This window comes from Rhinopithecus bieti, unplaced genomic scaffold, assembly GCF_001698545.2.
Source record: "Rhinopithecus bieti isolate Rb0 unplaced genomic scaffold, ASM169854v2 scaffold_32008, whole genome shotgun sequence".
Lineage (NCBI taxonomy): Eukaryota > Metazoa > Chordata > Mammalia > Primates > Cercopithecidae > Rhinopithecus > Rhinopithecus bieti.
The window spans coordinates 769,933-788,330 of NW_016814433.1; the positions used below are offsets into that span (position 1 = coordinate 769,933).

Below are 18,398 nucleotides of genomic sequence, written 5' to 3' on the forward strand. Positions count from 1 at the left end.
CGGTTCACGCCATTCTCCTGCCTCAGCCTCCCGAGTAGCTGGGACTACAGGCGCCGCCACCTCACCCGGCTAGTTTTTTTGTATTTTTTAGTAGAGACGGGGTTTCACAGTGTTAGCCAGGATGGTCTCGATCTCCTGACCTCGTGATCCGCCCGTCTTGGCCTCCCAAAGTGCTGGGATTACAGGCTTGAGCCACCGCGCCCGGCCTTGTACTTTTTTCAAAAATTTGAGACAGGGTCTCACTCTCACCCAGGCTGGAGTGTAGTGGCGTGATCTCAGCTCACTACAACCTCTGCCTCCTGGGTTCAAGCAATTCTTCTGCCTCAGCCTCCTGAGTAGCTGGGATTACAGGCATGCACCACCACGCCAGGCTAATTTTTGTATTTTTAGTAGAGATGGGGTTTCACCATGTTGACCAGGCTGGTCTCAAACTTCTGGCCTCAAGTGATTTGCCCACCTTGGCCTCCCAAAGTGCTGGGATTACAGGTGTGAGCCATGGTGTCCAGCTTGTGCCTGGTTTTTAATTCATAATGGTGAGTGAGTGATGACATAGGGAGGTCACTGCCACTGAAAGAAGTTTTGTGTTACTTACAGTTCTCCTAGAAGCAGAGGCCCAGCACACCATGCATGGCCACAGCAGGGAAGTACCAGAGCTGGTCAGGAGGCAGGAGCAGGAGCGAGAGAAAAGCATGGGCCATAGCTATTATTGTGGTTTTCTGGGAAAAGCAAAGTGGAGCGGAGCAGAAAGTTTAGGACTGGCTAGTAATTAATTCCCGCAGCCTTTGGGGTATATAGGGTCTGTTCTTAGCTGTTTGGAACTGGCCCTGGGTTGATTTCGGGCAGGGGAAATACTGGCTTGGTGTGTGGTTTAGGTAAGGGAGGTGGTTGGGGATATGGGTTTGGGATTGAATGGTTTGTGTATGAAAGGCGTGTTTACAGTCAGATGAGTTGTTTATTATCTCTAGAAATTAGCTAGTCCTGGGAAGCAGTTTCTTCATGCCAGCAAGGCCTCCAGTAAATCAAGACATCATGAAATAAAGAAAATGAAAAGTGTGATTAACACACTGATAGTCAAGTTGGTTCCACTTTTTACTACCATCCAATTTTTCATTATTATAAGTAATGTCATAATGTTATATCTAATTTTCCTTGTACAAAATCGTGGATGCATCTGATTTTATTTTATTTTATTTCATTTTATTTTTAGTATAAGTTCTTAGGAAAAGAACTGCCTGGCCGGGCACAGTGGCTCACAAGTGTAATTGCAGCACTTTTTGGAGGCTGAGGCAGGCGGATCACTTGAGGCCAGGAGTTTGAGACCAGCCCAGCCAACATGATGAAACCCGTGTCTACTACAAATACAGAAATTAGCCGTGTGTGGTGTCTGGCGCCTGTAGTCCTAGCTACTCACTGTGGCTGAGGCATGAGAATCCCTTGAGCCCAGGAGGTGGAGGCTGCAATGGGCCGAGATTGCTGCAATGGGCCGAGATTGCACCACTGCATTCCAGCCTGGGTGACAGAGCGAGACTGCCTCCAGGAAAAAAGAAAACAAAAACAAAACAAAACCCAAAACAAAAAAAAAAAAAAAAAAAAAAAAAAAAAAAAAAAATGGCTGGCCGGGCACGGTGGCTCAAGCCTGTAATCCCCAGGCACTTTGGGAGGCCGAGATGGGTGGATCGCGATGGTCAGGAGGATCGGAGACCATCCTGGACTACACACGGCGAAACCCCGTCTCTACTAAAAAGATATAAAAATCCTATAGCCTGGCGACGTGTGGCGGGCGGGCGGGCTGCCTGTACCCAGCGTACTCGGAGGGCTGAGGCAGGAGAATGGGCCGTTAACCCGGGAGGCGGAGCTTTGCAGTGAGCTGGAGATCCGGCCACTGCCTCAGCCTGGCGACAAGGGGAGCGCAGACGTCCGTCTCAAAAAAAAAAAAAAATGCTGAATTCAAGAATGTAAACATTTTAAAGATATTATTGCCAATGTCGTAGTCTGATGTGGCATTTTTTGTTTTGTGTTTTTTGAGACAGGGTCTCATTCTTGCCACCCAGGCTGGCTAGAGTATAGTGGCACCATCACAGCTCACTACAGCCTCGATCTCCTAGGCTCAAGCAATCCTCCTGCCTCAGCCTCCTGAGCAGCTGAGACTACAGGCATGTGCTACCATGCCTGGCTAATTTTTAAATTTTTTTGTAGAAAGGAGGTCCCCCTATGTTGCCCAGGCTGGTCTTCCACTCCTGGGCTCAACCTATCCTCCCACCTCAGCCTCCCAAAGTGTTGGATTTACAGGCGCGAGCTACTGCACCAGGCCTGTAGTCTGATGTTTTTCAAATGGCCTTCACAGCTGTTCTGTCCCTAGCCCCTTCCCTCTTCAGTATCACAGCAGCACTGTATGTCATACATAGCAGTGCGTGTTAGGTTTATTTGTAAACTAACAGAATGGCTTATCCCAGTTTTTATTAGGATACTTACTTGGGATCTTTGCCATAGTAAGCTTAATATATACGAGATTTGTGTTCTTAGCCATTGCAGTTTCAGATGAGTAAAAATTTTTTTTTTTTTTTGAGATGGTGCCTCACTCTGTCACCCAGGCTAGAGTGCAGTGGCGCGATCTCGGCTTACTGCAAGCTCCGCCTCCCGGGTTTACGCCATTCTCCTGCCTCAGCCTCCCGAGTAGCTGGGACTACAGGCGCCCGCCATCTCGCCCGGCTAGTTTTTTGTATTTTTTAGTAGAGACGGGGTTTCACCGTGTTAGCCAGGATGGTCTCAGTCTCCTGACCTTGTGATCCACCCGTCTCGGCCTCCCAAAGTGCTGGGATTACAGGCTTGAGCCACCGCGCCCGGCCGTAAAAGTCTTTAAAAGGAAAGAAACGGAGGCATTAATTCAAAATTTGTCACCTTTTTATTACACCAAGAATATTTTTAAAACATTTTAAAAAATTGGTCACATGCACTTGCCAGTAACAACAACTGTATTCCACAGTCTCGTCTGGTTCATTTAAAAAAGGGCATTTAACAACAAAACGTAGAAAGGATATTATCTTACAATATTGTCATTTAAATGGAATAAATTCAGTTGGAAAGAAAACTTGTTACATTTTTCTTTAAATAATTTGTCTTATTTCCCCGCTAACTGTGCAGCTGCTTCATGTAACGGCACTGATTTGCTTTGCCTTCGGAAATGTGCTGTTTAAAAATTGAGATGAAATTCATATAACATAAAATTTAAAGTGTATAGTTCAGTGATATTGCATATATACACAAATGTTTTTAGTTTGAAAACATTTTTATCACTCCCAAAGGAGACCTCATACCCATTAGAGTCACTCCCCATTTTCCCTTCCCCCCCAGCCTCTAGCAACCACTAATCTGCTTTATGTCTCTATGGATTTACTTGTTCTGGACATTTTCAATAGACGGACTTACATAATATGTGACGTTTTTCATCTTCTTTCGCATAGTATACAACATTGAACATGTTGATTACACCTTGCTTGCAAATAACACATTATTGGGCCGGGCGCGGTGGCTCAAGCCTGTAATCCTGGCACTTTGGGAGGCCAAGGCGGGCAGATCACAAGGTCAGGAGATCGAGACCATCCTGGCCAACATGGTGAAACCCCATCTCTACTAAAAAGACAAAAAATTAGCCAGGCGAGGTGGCGGGCGCCTGTAGTCTCAGCTACTCGGGAGGCTGAGGCAGGAGAATGGCGTGAACCTGGGAGGCGGAGCTTGCAGTGAGCTGAGATCTCGCCACTGAACTCCAGCCTGGGCGACAAAGCGAGATTCCGTCTCAAAAAAAAAAAGAAAGAAAGAAAACACCACATTCTCGTCATTTCCTTCCTACTACTCTGTCCTCTCCTTTGCTCATCCCCAAAATGTTAGTCTTTCTCAGGGTTCTGCCCTTGGCCCTCTTTTCGTACACACTCATCCTAGGTGTTCTGATTTGCTGCTGTGACTTTAATTATCATTATACGATAGTTACTCCCAAGTCTCTGTTGAAAGACTTCTGTGTCCCTCTATTAAGGGGACATCTCTACTTGGATATACGGTAGGCACCTCACGCTTGACATACGCAACACTCGGGAAGCAGGTGACCTTCCCCAGCTCTTTGTATTTGGGAGCTCTTTGAGCTCCCAGAGCATTCAGCACACAGCTCTAGCCCATCCTTTTATAACAGTAGTGTAACAGTCTGCTTACTTACCTTGTGTTTTTGAAGCTGTGTGTATCTCTAGGTCAGGGATTACGTCTTGCTCACAGTTGTATCCTGAGGGCCTGGTTTCATGTCTGGCATGTAGAAATGACACTTAGTAAATCTTTGTTCAATGAGTCTATGAAGGTAGCACATTAATGATTATGTGTAACGAGTGGCGGAATACATTTCTTGTTTTTTTTGTATTTAAAAATGCAGAGAATTGTCTAACTTGGCAATATATATTTTCACATTTCAGGAGCATTTAGATAGCACCCATGGTTCAGTCCATTCCTTAGATGCAGACTTACTGTTGCCAGCTGGAGACCCTTTCAGTAAATCGGACAATGACATGTTTAAAGATGGACTCAGGAGAGCACAGTCTACAGACAGTTTGGGAACTTCGGGCTCGTTGCAATCCAAAGCTTTAGGCTATAACTACAAAGCAAAATCTGCTGGAAACCTGGACGAGTCAGATTTTGGACCACTGGTAGGAGCAGATTCAGTGTCTGAGAACTTTGATACTGCATCCCTTGGGTCGCTCCAGATGCCAAGTGGGTTTATGTTAACCAAAGATCAGGAGAGAGCAATCAAGGCGATGACACCAGAACAAGAAGAGACGGCGTCCCTGCTCTCCAGTGTGACCCAGGGCATGGAGAGTGCGTACGTGTCCCCCAGTGGTTATCGCTTAGTTAGTGAGACAGAATGGAATCTCTTGCAGAAGGAGGTGAGTTACCTTTCTCACGTTTTTCCTCTTGCTCACACTGAGGCACACTGGGAAGCTCTGGGATTTATCGTTCATTCAGCAGATGGTTCCCGGAGTCAGTGCAGGCACATGTTGCCAGCAAGTGGATGTTAACCTGTGTCACCTGACCCTTGTCATGGTCCGCTTTGGCTATTCCAGGTAATTGTGAAGAGAAAGGAGCTAGCTAGCTAATCGCAGTGAATGTGAACTTCCTCACCTGAACTCACAACTCTCAGGTTGGAGCGATCTGCCTGACTAGCATTGCTGAATTTAAGTTAGAGCAACCTGAATTTGGTTTGCTTTGCAGTTTTCTATAATCTCAGTGTATTCCAGGATTCAGGCTTTCATCTTTCCTTTAGATAGAAAGTGCAGTTGCCTGTCTGCTGTTGATGCTGAGAGCGGGTTTAAGGAGGGGTTGGGAATATGGGAGAGAAAAGAAGCCAATCTTTAATGAAGTCGATTTTCCTTCTTAGAGAATTTGTAAATTTACAGGTAAGATTAGGAGATAAACCCTTAGATAGTTGCCTAATGCTTTATGGATTACAAAGGCCTTTCACACACCTGATCTCTTTAAGCTTTATGATTATAATGAGGCAAGTGGGGCGTGGTTATCCCCAATATACAGGTGAGAAAACTGGCTGGGAAAGATAAAGCGAGTTGCTCAAGTGTTCCCTTCGACTTAGTTGCAAAACCTGACTCCTGGGGCTTTCCTTGACTGAGGGCTGCTTCCCTTCAAGGAAGCCATGTATCAGTAAGTGGAACAGCTTACTGAGGCCTGGAAGAAGCTATTCTCATTGGTCTTACGTAAAACATATGTGCGAAGGTGCTATTTACTAGTTTCATACCTATTTTATACTTGGAGCTGTTGAAACGGTGACTTGGCACTGTTTTTATTTGTTTTTCCTTCCCGTTGGTGGGTTAGTATTAAACTGTGAGTACTACGGTATAGTACCTTTTACTTGCTTTGTGTTGTCCTCAGACGTGAGGTTTTGTGCCTCTTGGCAATAAATTGTGTCCCATGTGTCCTGTCATACTTGTACTGGAGAGTTTGACGTTTTAGAATCTGACCCTATATTGTAACTTTTTGCCATAAGGCCCTGAAGAAAGTGTTAACTTCATGTTCTCCTGAGCACCATTGGTAAGACTATGCACGTGTACCTCAAGCGTGTGATGTAGATTTATTTTGTTTTGCCTGATAAGAAGTAATTTTGATGCCCTTTAGGTGCATAATGCTGGAAATAAACTTGGTAGACGTTGTGATATGTGTTCCAATTACGAAAAACAGTTACAAGGAATTCAGACTCAGGAGGCTGAAACAAGAGACCAGGTGAGTTTCTTCTGGATGTGCCAAACTGGGTATCGATTGTAGTTTTCATTGGAGGTGCAGAATTAATTGCCTCCCCTCCGCCCCCAGCCCCATTTACATTATGAAGCGTATCCATCTTGTTAAGTTATGACATAACCTGGTACATGCAATGGCAGCTACTTTTCCAGTGGGAGCTCACTAGGACTCGGTTTTTGTGTATCTGCACAGGCCAGCCCAGCTCTTAAAGGGACACTGCCTCATCTCTTCTACCCCTGCCCCTTCCGTCTAAGGCCTAAAAGTGATTTTATGTACATGGAAAGTACTTTATGATGTGGAGATCTCAGGGAGATAAAAGGTTGATTGTTGCCTCTAATAGAATAAAGGCTTAACTGAATGTTAATCAGAATGTGTGTCCTTCATTGCTTATTGCTTACTTCTTGTCATAAATTTGTTGAATTAAGGTTAATCATTTCCCAGAAATTAAGCTTTGGTAGATTTGGTATGCTGAGATTGATAAATCTTCAGTACCTTTTCAAACGCAGTGTTTAATAGTGGGTACCTTGATAGCATTTAGGAAATAATGTAGAAATTCATGAGAGTAGGCTTGTAAAAGTATATGTAAGAAAGATACTTTTTCCTTGTATTTCCAAATTGTTCTTTGGTTGTTATGAAGATTATTCCTCGTCTTCAAAATAACTTTAAGCAGGTTAGAATGATGGTTTAATATTTTCAAATGTCATTGCTATGGAGTTCCTTCATATACTGTGTGCTTTACTCATAGATGTTTCAAAGGTTAATTTCTAAAGGTATTTGCAAAACTAATATAGTTGGCCCCTGATAGCGTGGTGTAGGAATGGTTTTCTTTTCTTTTCCTTTTTTTTGGAGACGGAGTCTCGCTCTGTCACCCAGGCTGGAGTGCAGTGGCCGGATCTCAGCTCACTGCAAGCTCCGCTTCCCGGGCTCACGCCATTCTCCTGCCTCAGCCTCCCGAGTAGCTGGGACTACAGGCGCCTGCCACCTCGCCCGGCTAGTTTTTTGTAGTTTTAGTAGAGACGGGGTTTCACCGTGTTAGCCAGGATGGTCTTGATCTCCTGACCTTGTGATCCGCCCGTCTCGGCCTCCCAAAGTGCTGGGATTACAGGCTTGAGCCACCGCACCCAGCCAGGAATGGTTTTCACAGACATTTCGGTAGACTGTTTTAAGGCCTGGCTAAAAATTAGTCAGAAAAAGAAGTGGGAAAAGGGTGTTCATGGAGAGAAAAGATGTACAAAGAACAGAGTTAGGAAAGAAAATGATGTATTCTAGGAAGTATGAGTAGTTATGTGGCTGGGCACAGGGGGTGATTGTTACAAAATAATGGGAGAGTAAACTACAAAGACCGTGATGGGAGCGGTGATGACTGAAGAGATTTAAATTTTACCCTGAAGCTGGGTGCGGTGGCTCACGCCTGTAATCCCAGCACTTTCAGAGACCAAGGTGGGCGGATCACCTGAGGTTGGGAGTTCAAGACCAGCCTGGCCAACATGGAGAAACCCCATCTCTACTAAAAATGCAAAATTAGCCAGGTGTGGTGGTGCGTGCCTGTAATCCCAGCTACTCGGGAGGCTAAGGCAGGAGAATCCCTTGAATTCAGGAGGTGGAGGTTGCAGTGAGCTGAGACTGCAGAGCGAGAGACTGTCTCAAAAAAAAAAAAAAAAAAAAAAATTTACCCTGAAGACTTTGAGAGGCATTTAGAGTTTTAAGTAGGGAAATTATATTATTTCACTTTTTTCACAATTTCTGGTGTTAGTGTGGATTGTAGCCCGGAGACAGAGGATACACTCTAGTTAGGGGGAACAGTGTCATGGCCTGGAGGGTCTAGGGGAGAAGCAGATGTTTTCAGATGAGACGTGTGTGAAAAATGATTTGACTGTAAAGCACAGTAGTTGTCTCTTGAGGTCATTTATCTAATTTCTGTCTGAATATAAATAATCTATGGTGTTTCCCAGAAAAAGACATATATATATATATTTTAATTCTGCAGTTAGATTTTTTTTTTGAAAATTTATAAAAGGATTCTGGTTTTTCTTTCTGATTGACTTTTAAAATGATATAGGTGAAAAAACTGCAGCTGATGCTAAGGCAAGCTAATGACCAGTTAGAGAAGACAATGAAAGATAAGCAGGAGCTGGAAGACTTCATAAAGCAAAGTAGCGAAGATTCGAGTCACCAGGTAAGGGAGGGTTTTTAGAGTGTGGCCTATGAGGGATGACTGGGTTATTTAAATGAAAGATTCAAAAAATATAGTCATGTTTCTTTTGCCTTGAAGATTTGGCAGTTTTATTTTCCCTCAGGTAAAACGATTTCTTACTGATCATTCTGTGATATCTGTTCTACAGATTTTTAAAGAATAACTTTTGAAATAATTGGTCAGTAAACGCCAGGAGGCTCTGATTCTCCTTTCCTTTTTAGTTTGTATTAGTTAGGTTTTCCTGCTGCACTGGAAACTTGCTGACCAAGATACTAATTATTTTCTTTTAAACTTTGTAAAAGTATAGCAACATGAAAAAAAAAAAATAGCACGTACAGATACACCAAACATACCAGAACCAACATCTGCGTAACCACCATTGAGATCAAGCAATAGAATATTAGCCAGTCCCCAGAAGCCCTCACTTTCCCCGCACTTACAGCTCCTTCCCGACAGGCAGCCACTGTCCTAACTTGTAACACCATCAGATTAACCTGTGCTTCAACTTTAGAAAATGAAGCCATACAGGCCGGGCGCGGTGGCTCAAGCCTGTAATCCCAGCACTTTGGGAGGCCGAGACGGGTGGATCACGAGGTCAGGAGATCGAGACCATCCTGGCTAACATGGTGAAACCCCGTCTCTACTAAAATACAAAAAACTAGCCGGGCGAGGTGGCGGGCGCCTGTAGTCCCAGCTACTCGGGAGGCTGAGGCAGGAGAATGGCGTAAACCCAGGAGGCGGAGCTTGCAGTGAGCTGAGATCCGGCCACTGCACTCCAGCCCGGGCGACAGAGCGAGACTCCGTCTCAAAAAAAAAAAAAAAAAAAGAAAATGAAGCCATACAGTCTGTGTTATTCTGCATCTGTCTTCCACCGTTCAACAGTGTATTATTCCTACTCATGATGCATGGAGTAAGTTTGTTTATTTTCATTGTTGAATAGTCATACCATTATACGGATATAGCACAATTTATCCAGACTAATGTTGATGGATATTTCAGTTGTTTCCAGTTCTGGGATACTATGAATAATGTTCCTTTGAAATTTTTGTATAGGGCGTGGTGGACATGTTTCTGCAGGATATGTAACTAGGGGCGGAATGCTTGGGTACAAACGTTCAAAATGCCAAATAGTTTTCCAGAGTGGTTACACCAGTTTAACCTCCACCAGCAATGTATGAGCATTCCTGTGGTTCCAAGGTCTTGAAAAAATGTCGTTTTGTTATTCTAATTACAGCCATTTCGGTGGGTGTGTAATGGTATTTCATTGTGGCTTAGTTTGCATTTCTCTAATGACCATTGAAGTTATTTAGCATTTTTCATGTTTCTTGGCCATTGGGATATTGTGTGTGTGAGAGATTCCTGCTCGAGTCTTATCCTCATCTTTCTATTGTGTTGTCTGTTTATTTTACTTTTTTTTGGTCTTTAAAAACTGATTTGTTAGGTGTCCTTTATATAATCTTGTTAGAATCTTTTGCTGATAAGTATTGCAGATGTCTTTTACTCAGTAGCTTGTATTTGCTGTTTTTGTTTTGTTTTTGAGATGGAATCTCTGTCGCCCAGGCTGGAGTACAGTGGCGCAACCTCGGCTCACTGCAACCTCTGTCTCCTGGGTTCAAGCAGTTTTCCTGCCTCAGCCTCCTGAGTAGCTGGGATTACAGGCACTCACCACCACACCTGGCTAATTATTGTATTTTTAGTAGGTTTCACATTGTTGACCAGGCTGGTCTTGAACTCCTGACCTCAAGTGATCCACTCGCTTTGGCCTCCCAAAGTGGTAGGATTAAAGGCGTGAGCCATGCACCTGGCCCATCAGTAGCTTATGTCTTCGTTAATGGTGTCTTTTCATGAACAGAAGTCCTTAATAATGTCAAATTTGGGCGGGCGCAGTGGCTCACGCCTGTAATTCTAGCACTTTGGGAGACCGAGGTGGGTGAATCACCTGAGGTCAGGAGTTCAAGACCAGCCTGACCAACATGGAGAAACCCTGTCTCTACTAAATATACAAAATTAGCCGAGTGTGTTGGCGCGTGCCTGTAATTCCAGCCATTCAGGAGGCTGAGGCAGGAGAATCGCTTGAACCCAGGAGGCGGAGGTTGCCGTGAGCCAAGATCGCTCCAGCCTGGGCAACAAGAATGAAACTCCGTCTCAAAGAAAAAAAAAAAAATCAAGTTTGTTAATCATTTCTTTATGGTTTGTGATTTTCCTCCTTTTTAAAAAGGAATCTTTTCCTATGGAGGTATGAAGATATCCTGTATTATAGAGGCTTTATTCACATTTATATCTAAAATTCCTTTAGAACTGACTTAGACACACACACACACACACACACACACACACAGTGTAGATAAGGGTAAAACTTTTTTTTTTTTTAAGTATGGATAGCCAATTTCTGTATGACTTGGTGAAAAGATCCACCTTTCCCCCATTGCTCTGTGTGGATTAGTTTCAGAACTATGTTCTGTTCAGTTTGTCTGTCTATTTTTTGTGCCAAATTCTACACTGATTTATGTGAAATAAAATTTTCTTTTTTTTTTTGAAACCCAAGACAGAATTTCGCACTTGTCGCCCAGGCTGGAGTGTGAGGGCACATTCTGGGTTCACTGTAACCTCTGCCTTCCAAGTTCAAGCAATTCTGCCTCAGCCTCCCGAGTAGCTGGGAATACAGGCGCCCGCCACCACACCCAGCTAATTTTTTAAATTTTTAGTAGAGATGGGGTTTTACCATGCAGGCCAGGCTGGCGTCGAACTCCTGACCTCAGGTGATCTGCCCGCCTCAGCCTCCCAAAGTGCTGGGATTACAGGTGTAAGCCACTGCACCCAGCCTGATTTTTTTTTTTAAACATCTTTAAACATAGCTCCAACTAGGTCACGAGTTAATATCTGCCTAGACACCCATAGAATGCTCTCTGTTACTGTGTGGCTGCATGTGACTCGGGCTTTGGCACTGCCTTGTGTTATCTAAGACCAAGGCTTTGCACACAGCAGATGTGCACGTAGCTGTTGGATGATGGTGAGTGGTTACCATGAACCAATAAAATGTCAATTCCAGACACTAAATACTTAGAAGATGGAAGAGTTAGTTTCAGAATAACCAATTTCCTAACTATATTTCTATGCATGTGTTTTTTTAAAGATCTCTGCACTTGTCCTAAGAGCCCAAGCATCCGAGATCTTACTTGAAGAGTTACAACAGGGATTTTCCCAGGCAAAGAGGGATGTTCAGGAACAGATGGTAAGTTTACTTTTAAGTAAATGATAAGTATGTTACATATATTCCTTTTTTGTTCTATCTTGACATCATCTTTGATAGGAATTTATCATCCTGTCCAAAGTAGTTCCTGTTGTCTTCTCCTGGGACTGTAAAACATTAATAATGGACAAAATATTGTAAAGACATTATTCCTTTTTTAAACCTACTTTCTGGCCAAACAAAAATGTTTCTCATCGTTTAACTTATTTTTCTGTTTGGGAAACCTAAACAGAATAAACTATGGACCTACATTTAATTTTTAATTCCAACTCCTGACCTAGCTAAAATTCCAACTCCTGACCAAGCTAAAAAATTGAATGTCTGAGAGCCCTAGCCGGTACAGCTTTTGACCAGTCATTTTGTGATTTTCCTGGATGGCTAATTTATTTAGAATAACCTTATTAGGGCTGGGCACAGTGGCTCACGCCTGTAATCCCAGCACATTGGGAGGCCGAGGCGGATGGATCACAAGGTCAGGAGATTGAGACCATCCTGTCTAACATGGTGGAGAAACCCCATCTCTACTAAAAGTACAAAAAATTAGCCAGGTGTGGTGGTGGGTGCCTGTAGTTCCAGCTACTCGGGAGGCTGAGGCAGAAGTGCTTGAACCTGGGAGGCTGAAGTTGCAGTGAGCCGAGATCGCACCATTGCACTCCAGCTTGGGTGACACAGCAAGACTCTGTCTCAGAAAAAACAAAAACAAAACAAAACAAAAAAACCTTATTAGTTTCACAGGGGTTATGAAAAAAACATGTAACTGCTGTGGTGCTGGGGAACTTCCAGAAGGCCATCTGTTCTGAGAGGGATGGGAGCAAAGTGTTAGGAGCAAGGGCTGGCTAGAGTCTTTGCGGATAGTTCCCCAGGCTTGGCCTCCCTCCTTAGCAGTCTGGCTACATTTGCTTTGTTTTTCCTTTTCTCAAAGTTGGAGCCTACATCTCATGCCTCCAACTAAATTAAGAGATGGCCCTGCTGGGGTGATTCTCCAAAGCTGATGCTTACCCGGGGATGACAGTTTTTTTTTAAAAAAAAGCCTTGGGTGGAATGGTCATTGAATGTTTTTAATTGGCATTAGGTCAGTATCTGAATGGCCTATGAACTGATCCCTAAATCTTCAACCTGGTCTGTAGGGAAGCATCTCATCCTAATCATTGACCCATAGTTTCATATGTTTTCTCTAATTAGACAATACAAAATAATAACACTGGCGTAAAAATCATTGTTAAATACTGACAGTTTCATAGTGGTGAGCCTCCTACACTCCTTTGTCCCCTTGCGTCTTTCTCCTTCTTGTCTGTTTTTTTATTTGAGATGGAGTTTTGCTCTTGTTGCCTAGGCTAGAGTGCAATGGCCTGATCTCCTTCTCCCGGGTTCAAGCGATTCTCCTGCCTCAGCCTCCCGAGTAGCTGGGATTACAGGCGCGCAACACCATGCCCGGCTAATTTTGTATTTTTAGTAGAGACGGGGTTTCTCCATGTTGGTCGGGCTGGTCTCAAACTCCTGACCTCAGGTGATCCACCCGCACTGGCCTCCCAAAGTGCTGGGATTACAGGCATGAGCCACTGCGCCCGGCCTCCTTCTTGTCTTTTAAAACCCGTCAGCCTTTGCAGACACTTTTCAAGCTGGTTTCACTTAAAACGAATGTGTGTGAGTGACACTGGAGAATTGTAGAAATTAAGGTTGAGGTCCTATGAACTCTAATACATGACCATTTTGTTGAAATTACCATGAGTAAGAGACACTCACCACCTTAGTGCATGCTTGCGCTTGTTCTTAGTCTTTCTGTGTATGTTTGTAGGTATATGATGTGTATGTATGTATGTCTTGGTTTGTGTTTTTTGCTGGACTATTTGGAGTTATTGTAGATATGACAGTCATAAGTATTTTAGTATGTATTTCCTAAAACAAAGAGTTGTTCTGCATCGCTACAGTACTATGATTACATCCTTAAAATTTAACCAGTTGTCCCAATAAGTCCTTGATTATTTTTTAGTGGTGGTTTTCCTTTTTATATTTTCTATATTTTGATCCAGGAACCAATCAATGATCACATAATTTCATCTTGTTGTCATGTCGCCTTAGTCACTTTTCATCTAGAACAGGCTCCCCACTCTTTTTTTATTTTTAAGAATCCAGGCTGATTGCTTTGTTTTAGTCCAGCTGTCTTGTGGAATTCATTTGTCTGATTATCTCCTTGTGATTTGATTCAAGTTAGACATCTTGGCACGGATACTGCATAGATGAAATGGTTCCATGGGAGGTTCCTAACATCATGAGGCACGTTAATGATGGGTGCTTCCGTTACTGGGGATGTTAAATTTGATCACTTGCTTAAGGTGGGGGCAAAATAGTTCCAGAATCAATATTGCTACCAGCAGCAAATCTACTAAGGAAAGGTCAACATTTCTTTGTAGTTCTTTCTGCCCGTAGACTGTATCTCAGATAAGGGTTTACAGTCTAAGTACTGTGTTCAAATGTTAGTTGTTCTCTCTGTGGTTGTATTAGGAATCTGACATATAGTTAGCTCCATTTGTTTCTCTTTATATTACATTTTCATATTTGATTTTTATTTTTTGATTTATATTTTGAATATGCAATATGGTTCATAATCAAAAGTATAAAAATAAATACTCCATTTCCATTCCCTATCCTTTTACCCCATTTCCACCCACTCTCGTATGTAATCATTTTAATTTATTTTGGCTTATCTTTCTGTTTTCTCTTTACAAAACAAGCAAATATATACATATTCTTTTTTCCCTTCTTTCATATCCACAGGGTGGTGGGATGCTGATACTTTGTTGTAAATGGGTTGAAAGTGAGCATAAAGTACAGTGGATTCTAGTCTGAAGACAGTAACAGCGAGTGGGATTTAGCCAGAGCATATGCATGGCCTGGACTGCCTGTCTGTGGCCTGTTTGTCCTTCAGGATGCAGCTCGGTCATCACCTCCTCTGGGAAGTGTTAACTCTCTCCCCAGTTTCCTGCCCCAAATTAGGTGCCCCGTTGACCTTTTGTCACTGCAGTACCGTCTGTCATAGCAGTTTATGGTTTTATAGTTTTTGGTTTACTTGTCTTTCTCCTCTATTGGACCATGAGCTTCTCCAGGGCAGTCTTTGTCTTTTATCTCTGTATTTCCTGTGGGCAGCAAAACACCTGGCATAGAGTAGTAGCTGCAAAATAAATATTGTATGAGAGCATAATCTACATGTATGTGTGCCCTTAAGGTAAGTGACCTGGCATTACCGAGTAGCAGGAGCCACATGCTTTCCGAGAGCTTTGTCTTATACTCGGATTTGCTGGAATAACTTTTATATTGATGCAAATAATATGAAATGCCTAAAATTGTTTTATACATCAACAAGCAGAAGTGGGAGTGTGTCCGATTTTAAGAATAATCTTCTCTGGCCGGGTGTGGTGGCTCACGCCTGTGATCCCAGCCCTTTGGGAGGCCAAGGTGGGCAGATCACGAGGTCAGGAGTTCAAGACCAGCCTGGCCAACATGGTTAAACCCCATCTCTACTAAAAATACAAAAAATTTAGCTGGGCATGGTGGTGCGTGCCTCTAATTCCAGCTACTTGGGAGGCTGAGGCAGGAGAATTGCTTGAACCAGGACTTGGGAGGTGGAGGTTGCAGTGAGCTGAGCTCACACCACTGCACTCCAGCCTGGGCGACAGAGTGAGACTGTTTCAAAAAAAAAAAAAGAATACGCTTCTCGAGTGCTCTGTGATTCCCAAGCTTAGATCCTCTTGATGACTTCCAGTATCTGGGCCTGCTGGGCCATTCACAGTGATCCTGAGCCTGAACAGATGTATACATGACGGGAAATGAAGACACTGCTTTTGGTTTCTCCCTCCTTTCTGTTGAATGCATGCCACGAGAAAATAGGAAGTTGTCTTAGAGCACATGCTCTGTCTGATACAGGTCTTGATGGTGTCAGCCACTTCCATTGAACTAGAGATCCTGGTCCTTCTGTAGTACAGGGATATGGAGGGAAAATATTATTATTAATTAATTAATTTTTTTTTTGAGATGGAGTCTCGCTTTGTCGCCCAGGCTGGAGTGCAATGGCGCAATCTCGGCTCACTGCACCCTCTGCCTCCTGGGTTCAAGCAATTCTCCTGCCTCAACCAATCCCTAGTTGCTGGGATTACAGGCACACGCCACTATGCCCAGCTAACTTTTTGTATTTTAGTAGAGACGGAGTTTCACTGTTTTGCCCAGGCTGGTCTCAAACTTGTGATCTCAGGCAGTCCACCCACCTCAGCCTCCCAAAGTGCTGGGATTGCAGGTGTGAGCCACCGCGCTCAACCAGAAGATAGTATTTTTAAGCGGTTTGTAGGAACAATGGAGAATGAGCCTCAGATACTTGCTTCTTTGCCTGTCTTCTTGTGGAATATGTGCTGTAAATCAGAAAATTTCTGCACTGCTTTTTCTAAGTCTAGCAGAACTTCACCATACCCCGTCCATCCTCAGCACTCCTTTAGTTTGGTCTTGTTTTTCTCTGGTGTAGTTATTACCAGACCGGATCTACCTTTCTGGCTGTGATTAGTGTCTCCTTCTATTTTAGGCAGTGCTGATGCAGTCACGGGAACAGGTTTCAGAAGAGCTGGTGAGGTTACAGAAAGATAATGACAGTCTCCAGGGAAAGCATAGCTTGCATGTGTCACTACAGCAAGCCGAAGACTTCATCCTCCCAGACACTACAGAGGTAACTTACTTTCCACATGATCCAAAATGTCAACAAGTACATTTTCGGAATTGGCTGTATGTTCTTTATGTGAACAGCTTTATTGAGATATAATTCACATGGCCATCCAGCCGTTTGGTGTACCATTCAGTGGTTTTTGCTGTACTCACAGATGTGTGCAACCATCATCACAATCAATTGTAGAACATGTTCATCACCTCAGAAAGTAACTCCTTGTGACCCGAGTACACCAGCTAAAAACACACACAAACACACACACACACACACACACACAAAAGAAAAAGTAACACTTCACCCTTTCGCTTCCATCCTTATTCCTCCTCCTCCCCTAACCTTAAGCAACTGCTAGTCTACTTTCTGCCTCTATAGGTTTCCCTATTCTGGACTTTCCTATGAATAGAATCATACAGTATGTGGTCTTTTGTGTACATCTTCTTTCACGTAGCCTAATGTTTTCAAGATCTGTAAGTTATTTTTGTGGGACCATATTGAGAGTCCCACAAAAATTAAACGTTTGAAGAGGTCACCATGCTGGCTGCTTATGATGTTTGCTTTTGTGTCTGATACTTGAAAGGTTATACCACACTCACCATCATTCTGTCCATAAAGATGACACTTTTGTTTCTTTTTGAGACAGATACTATCTGTCGCCCAGGCTGGAGTGCAACGGCATGATCTCTGCTCACTGCAACCTCTGCCTCACGGGTTTAAACGATTCTCCTGCCTCAGCCTCCCCAGTAGCTGGGATAACAAGCGCCCACCACCACGCCTGGCTAATTTTTTTGCATTTATAGTATAGACGGGGTTTCACCATGTTTGCCAGCCTGGTCTTGAGCTCCTGACCTCAAGTGAGCCACCATGCCCGGCTAAAGATGACACTTTTGGTCACTTACATTCTTCTGTGGTTGGGTAAACCTGGGCTACAAAACCGATTTCCCAGAGACATTCGTAATTGTCTCCTTAACTTTATCCAAGCTTTATTTTTAATTTTTTGAGACACAGTTTCATTCTGTCGCCCAGGCTGAAGTGCAATGGCACAATCTTGGCTCACTGAAACCTCTGCCTCCTGGGTTCAAGTGATTCTCCTGCCTCAGCCTCCCGAGTAGCTGGGATTACAGGCATGTGCCAGCACGCTGGGCTAATTTGTTTTTGTATTTTTTATTTTTTATTTTATTTTTTTGAGAGGGAGTCTCACTCTGTCACCCAGGCTGGAGTGCAGTGGAACAACCTAGGCTCACTGCAACCTCCGCCTCCCGGGTTCAAGCGATTCTCCTGCCTCAGCCTCCCAAGTACTGGCACAACAGGTGCGTGCCACTGTGCCCAGCTAATTTTTAAAAATATTTTTTAGTAGAGATGGGGTTTCACCATATTGGCTAGGCTGGTCTTGAACTCCTGACCTCGTGATCTGCCCGTCTTGGCCTCCCAATGTGCTGGGATTAGAGGGCATGAGCCACCGTGCCTGGCCTTTTTTTGTATTTTTAGTAGAGATGGAGTTTTGCCATGTTGGCCAGGCTGGTCTTGAACTCCTGATCTCAAGTGATCCGCTTGCCTGGGCCTCTCAAAGTGCTGGGATTGCAGGTGTGAGTCACTGCCTGCTAGTCTAGATTTTAAAATGTTCCAAGAATCCAGGCCGGGCACAGTGATACTTGCCTGTAATCCCAGCACATTGGGAGGTTGAAGTGGGAGTTTTGCTTGAGCCCAGGAGTTTTGAGACCAACCTGGGCAATATAGTGAGACTGTGTCTCTACAAAAAATAAGAAAATTAGCTGGGCATAGTGGCATGCATGTGCCTATAATCCTAGCTACTTGGGAGGCTGAGGCAGGAGGATGGCTTGAGCCCAGGAGTTTGAGTCTGTGGTATAGGATTATGCTATTGCAGTCCATACTCCAGTCTGGGTGACAGAGCTTAAGATCCTGTCTCCAGAAAAAAAAAGTTCCAAGAATCTTTGAAGAATGTAGTCAGTGTG

At 43.7% G+C, this 18,398-nt stretch overlaps 1 protein-coding gene across 2 annotated transcripts in view; it reads left to right on the top strand.

The window, feature by feature from the left end:
• The window catches only part of RABEP1 (rabaptin, RAB GTPase binding effector protein 1), a 115,052-nt gene that overhangs the window by 86,899 nt on the left and 9,755 nt on the right, over positions 1-18,398 (top strand). For both annotated transcript variants that reach the window (XM_017850509.1, XM_017850510.1), the window contains 5 exons: positions 4,452-4,919; positions 6,160-6,264; positions 8,339-8,455; positions 11,607-11,705; positions 16,291-16,431. In XM_017850509.1, the coding sequence (XP_017705998.1) occupies positions 4,452-4,919; positions 6,160-6,264; positions 8,339-8,455; positions 11,607-11,705; positions 16,291-16,431 (930 nt within the window). The remainder of the gene's footprint in view (positions 1-4,451; positions 4,920-6,159; positions 6,265-8,338; positions 8,456-11,606; positions 11,706-16,290; positions 16,432-18,398) is intronic.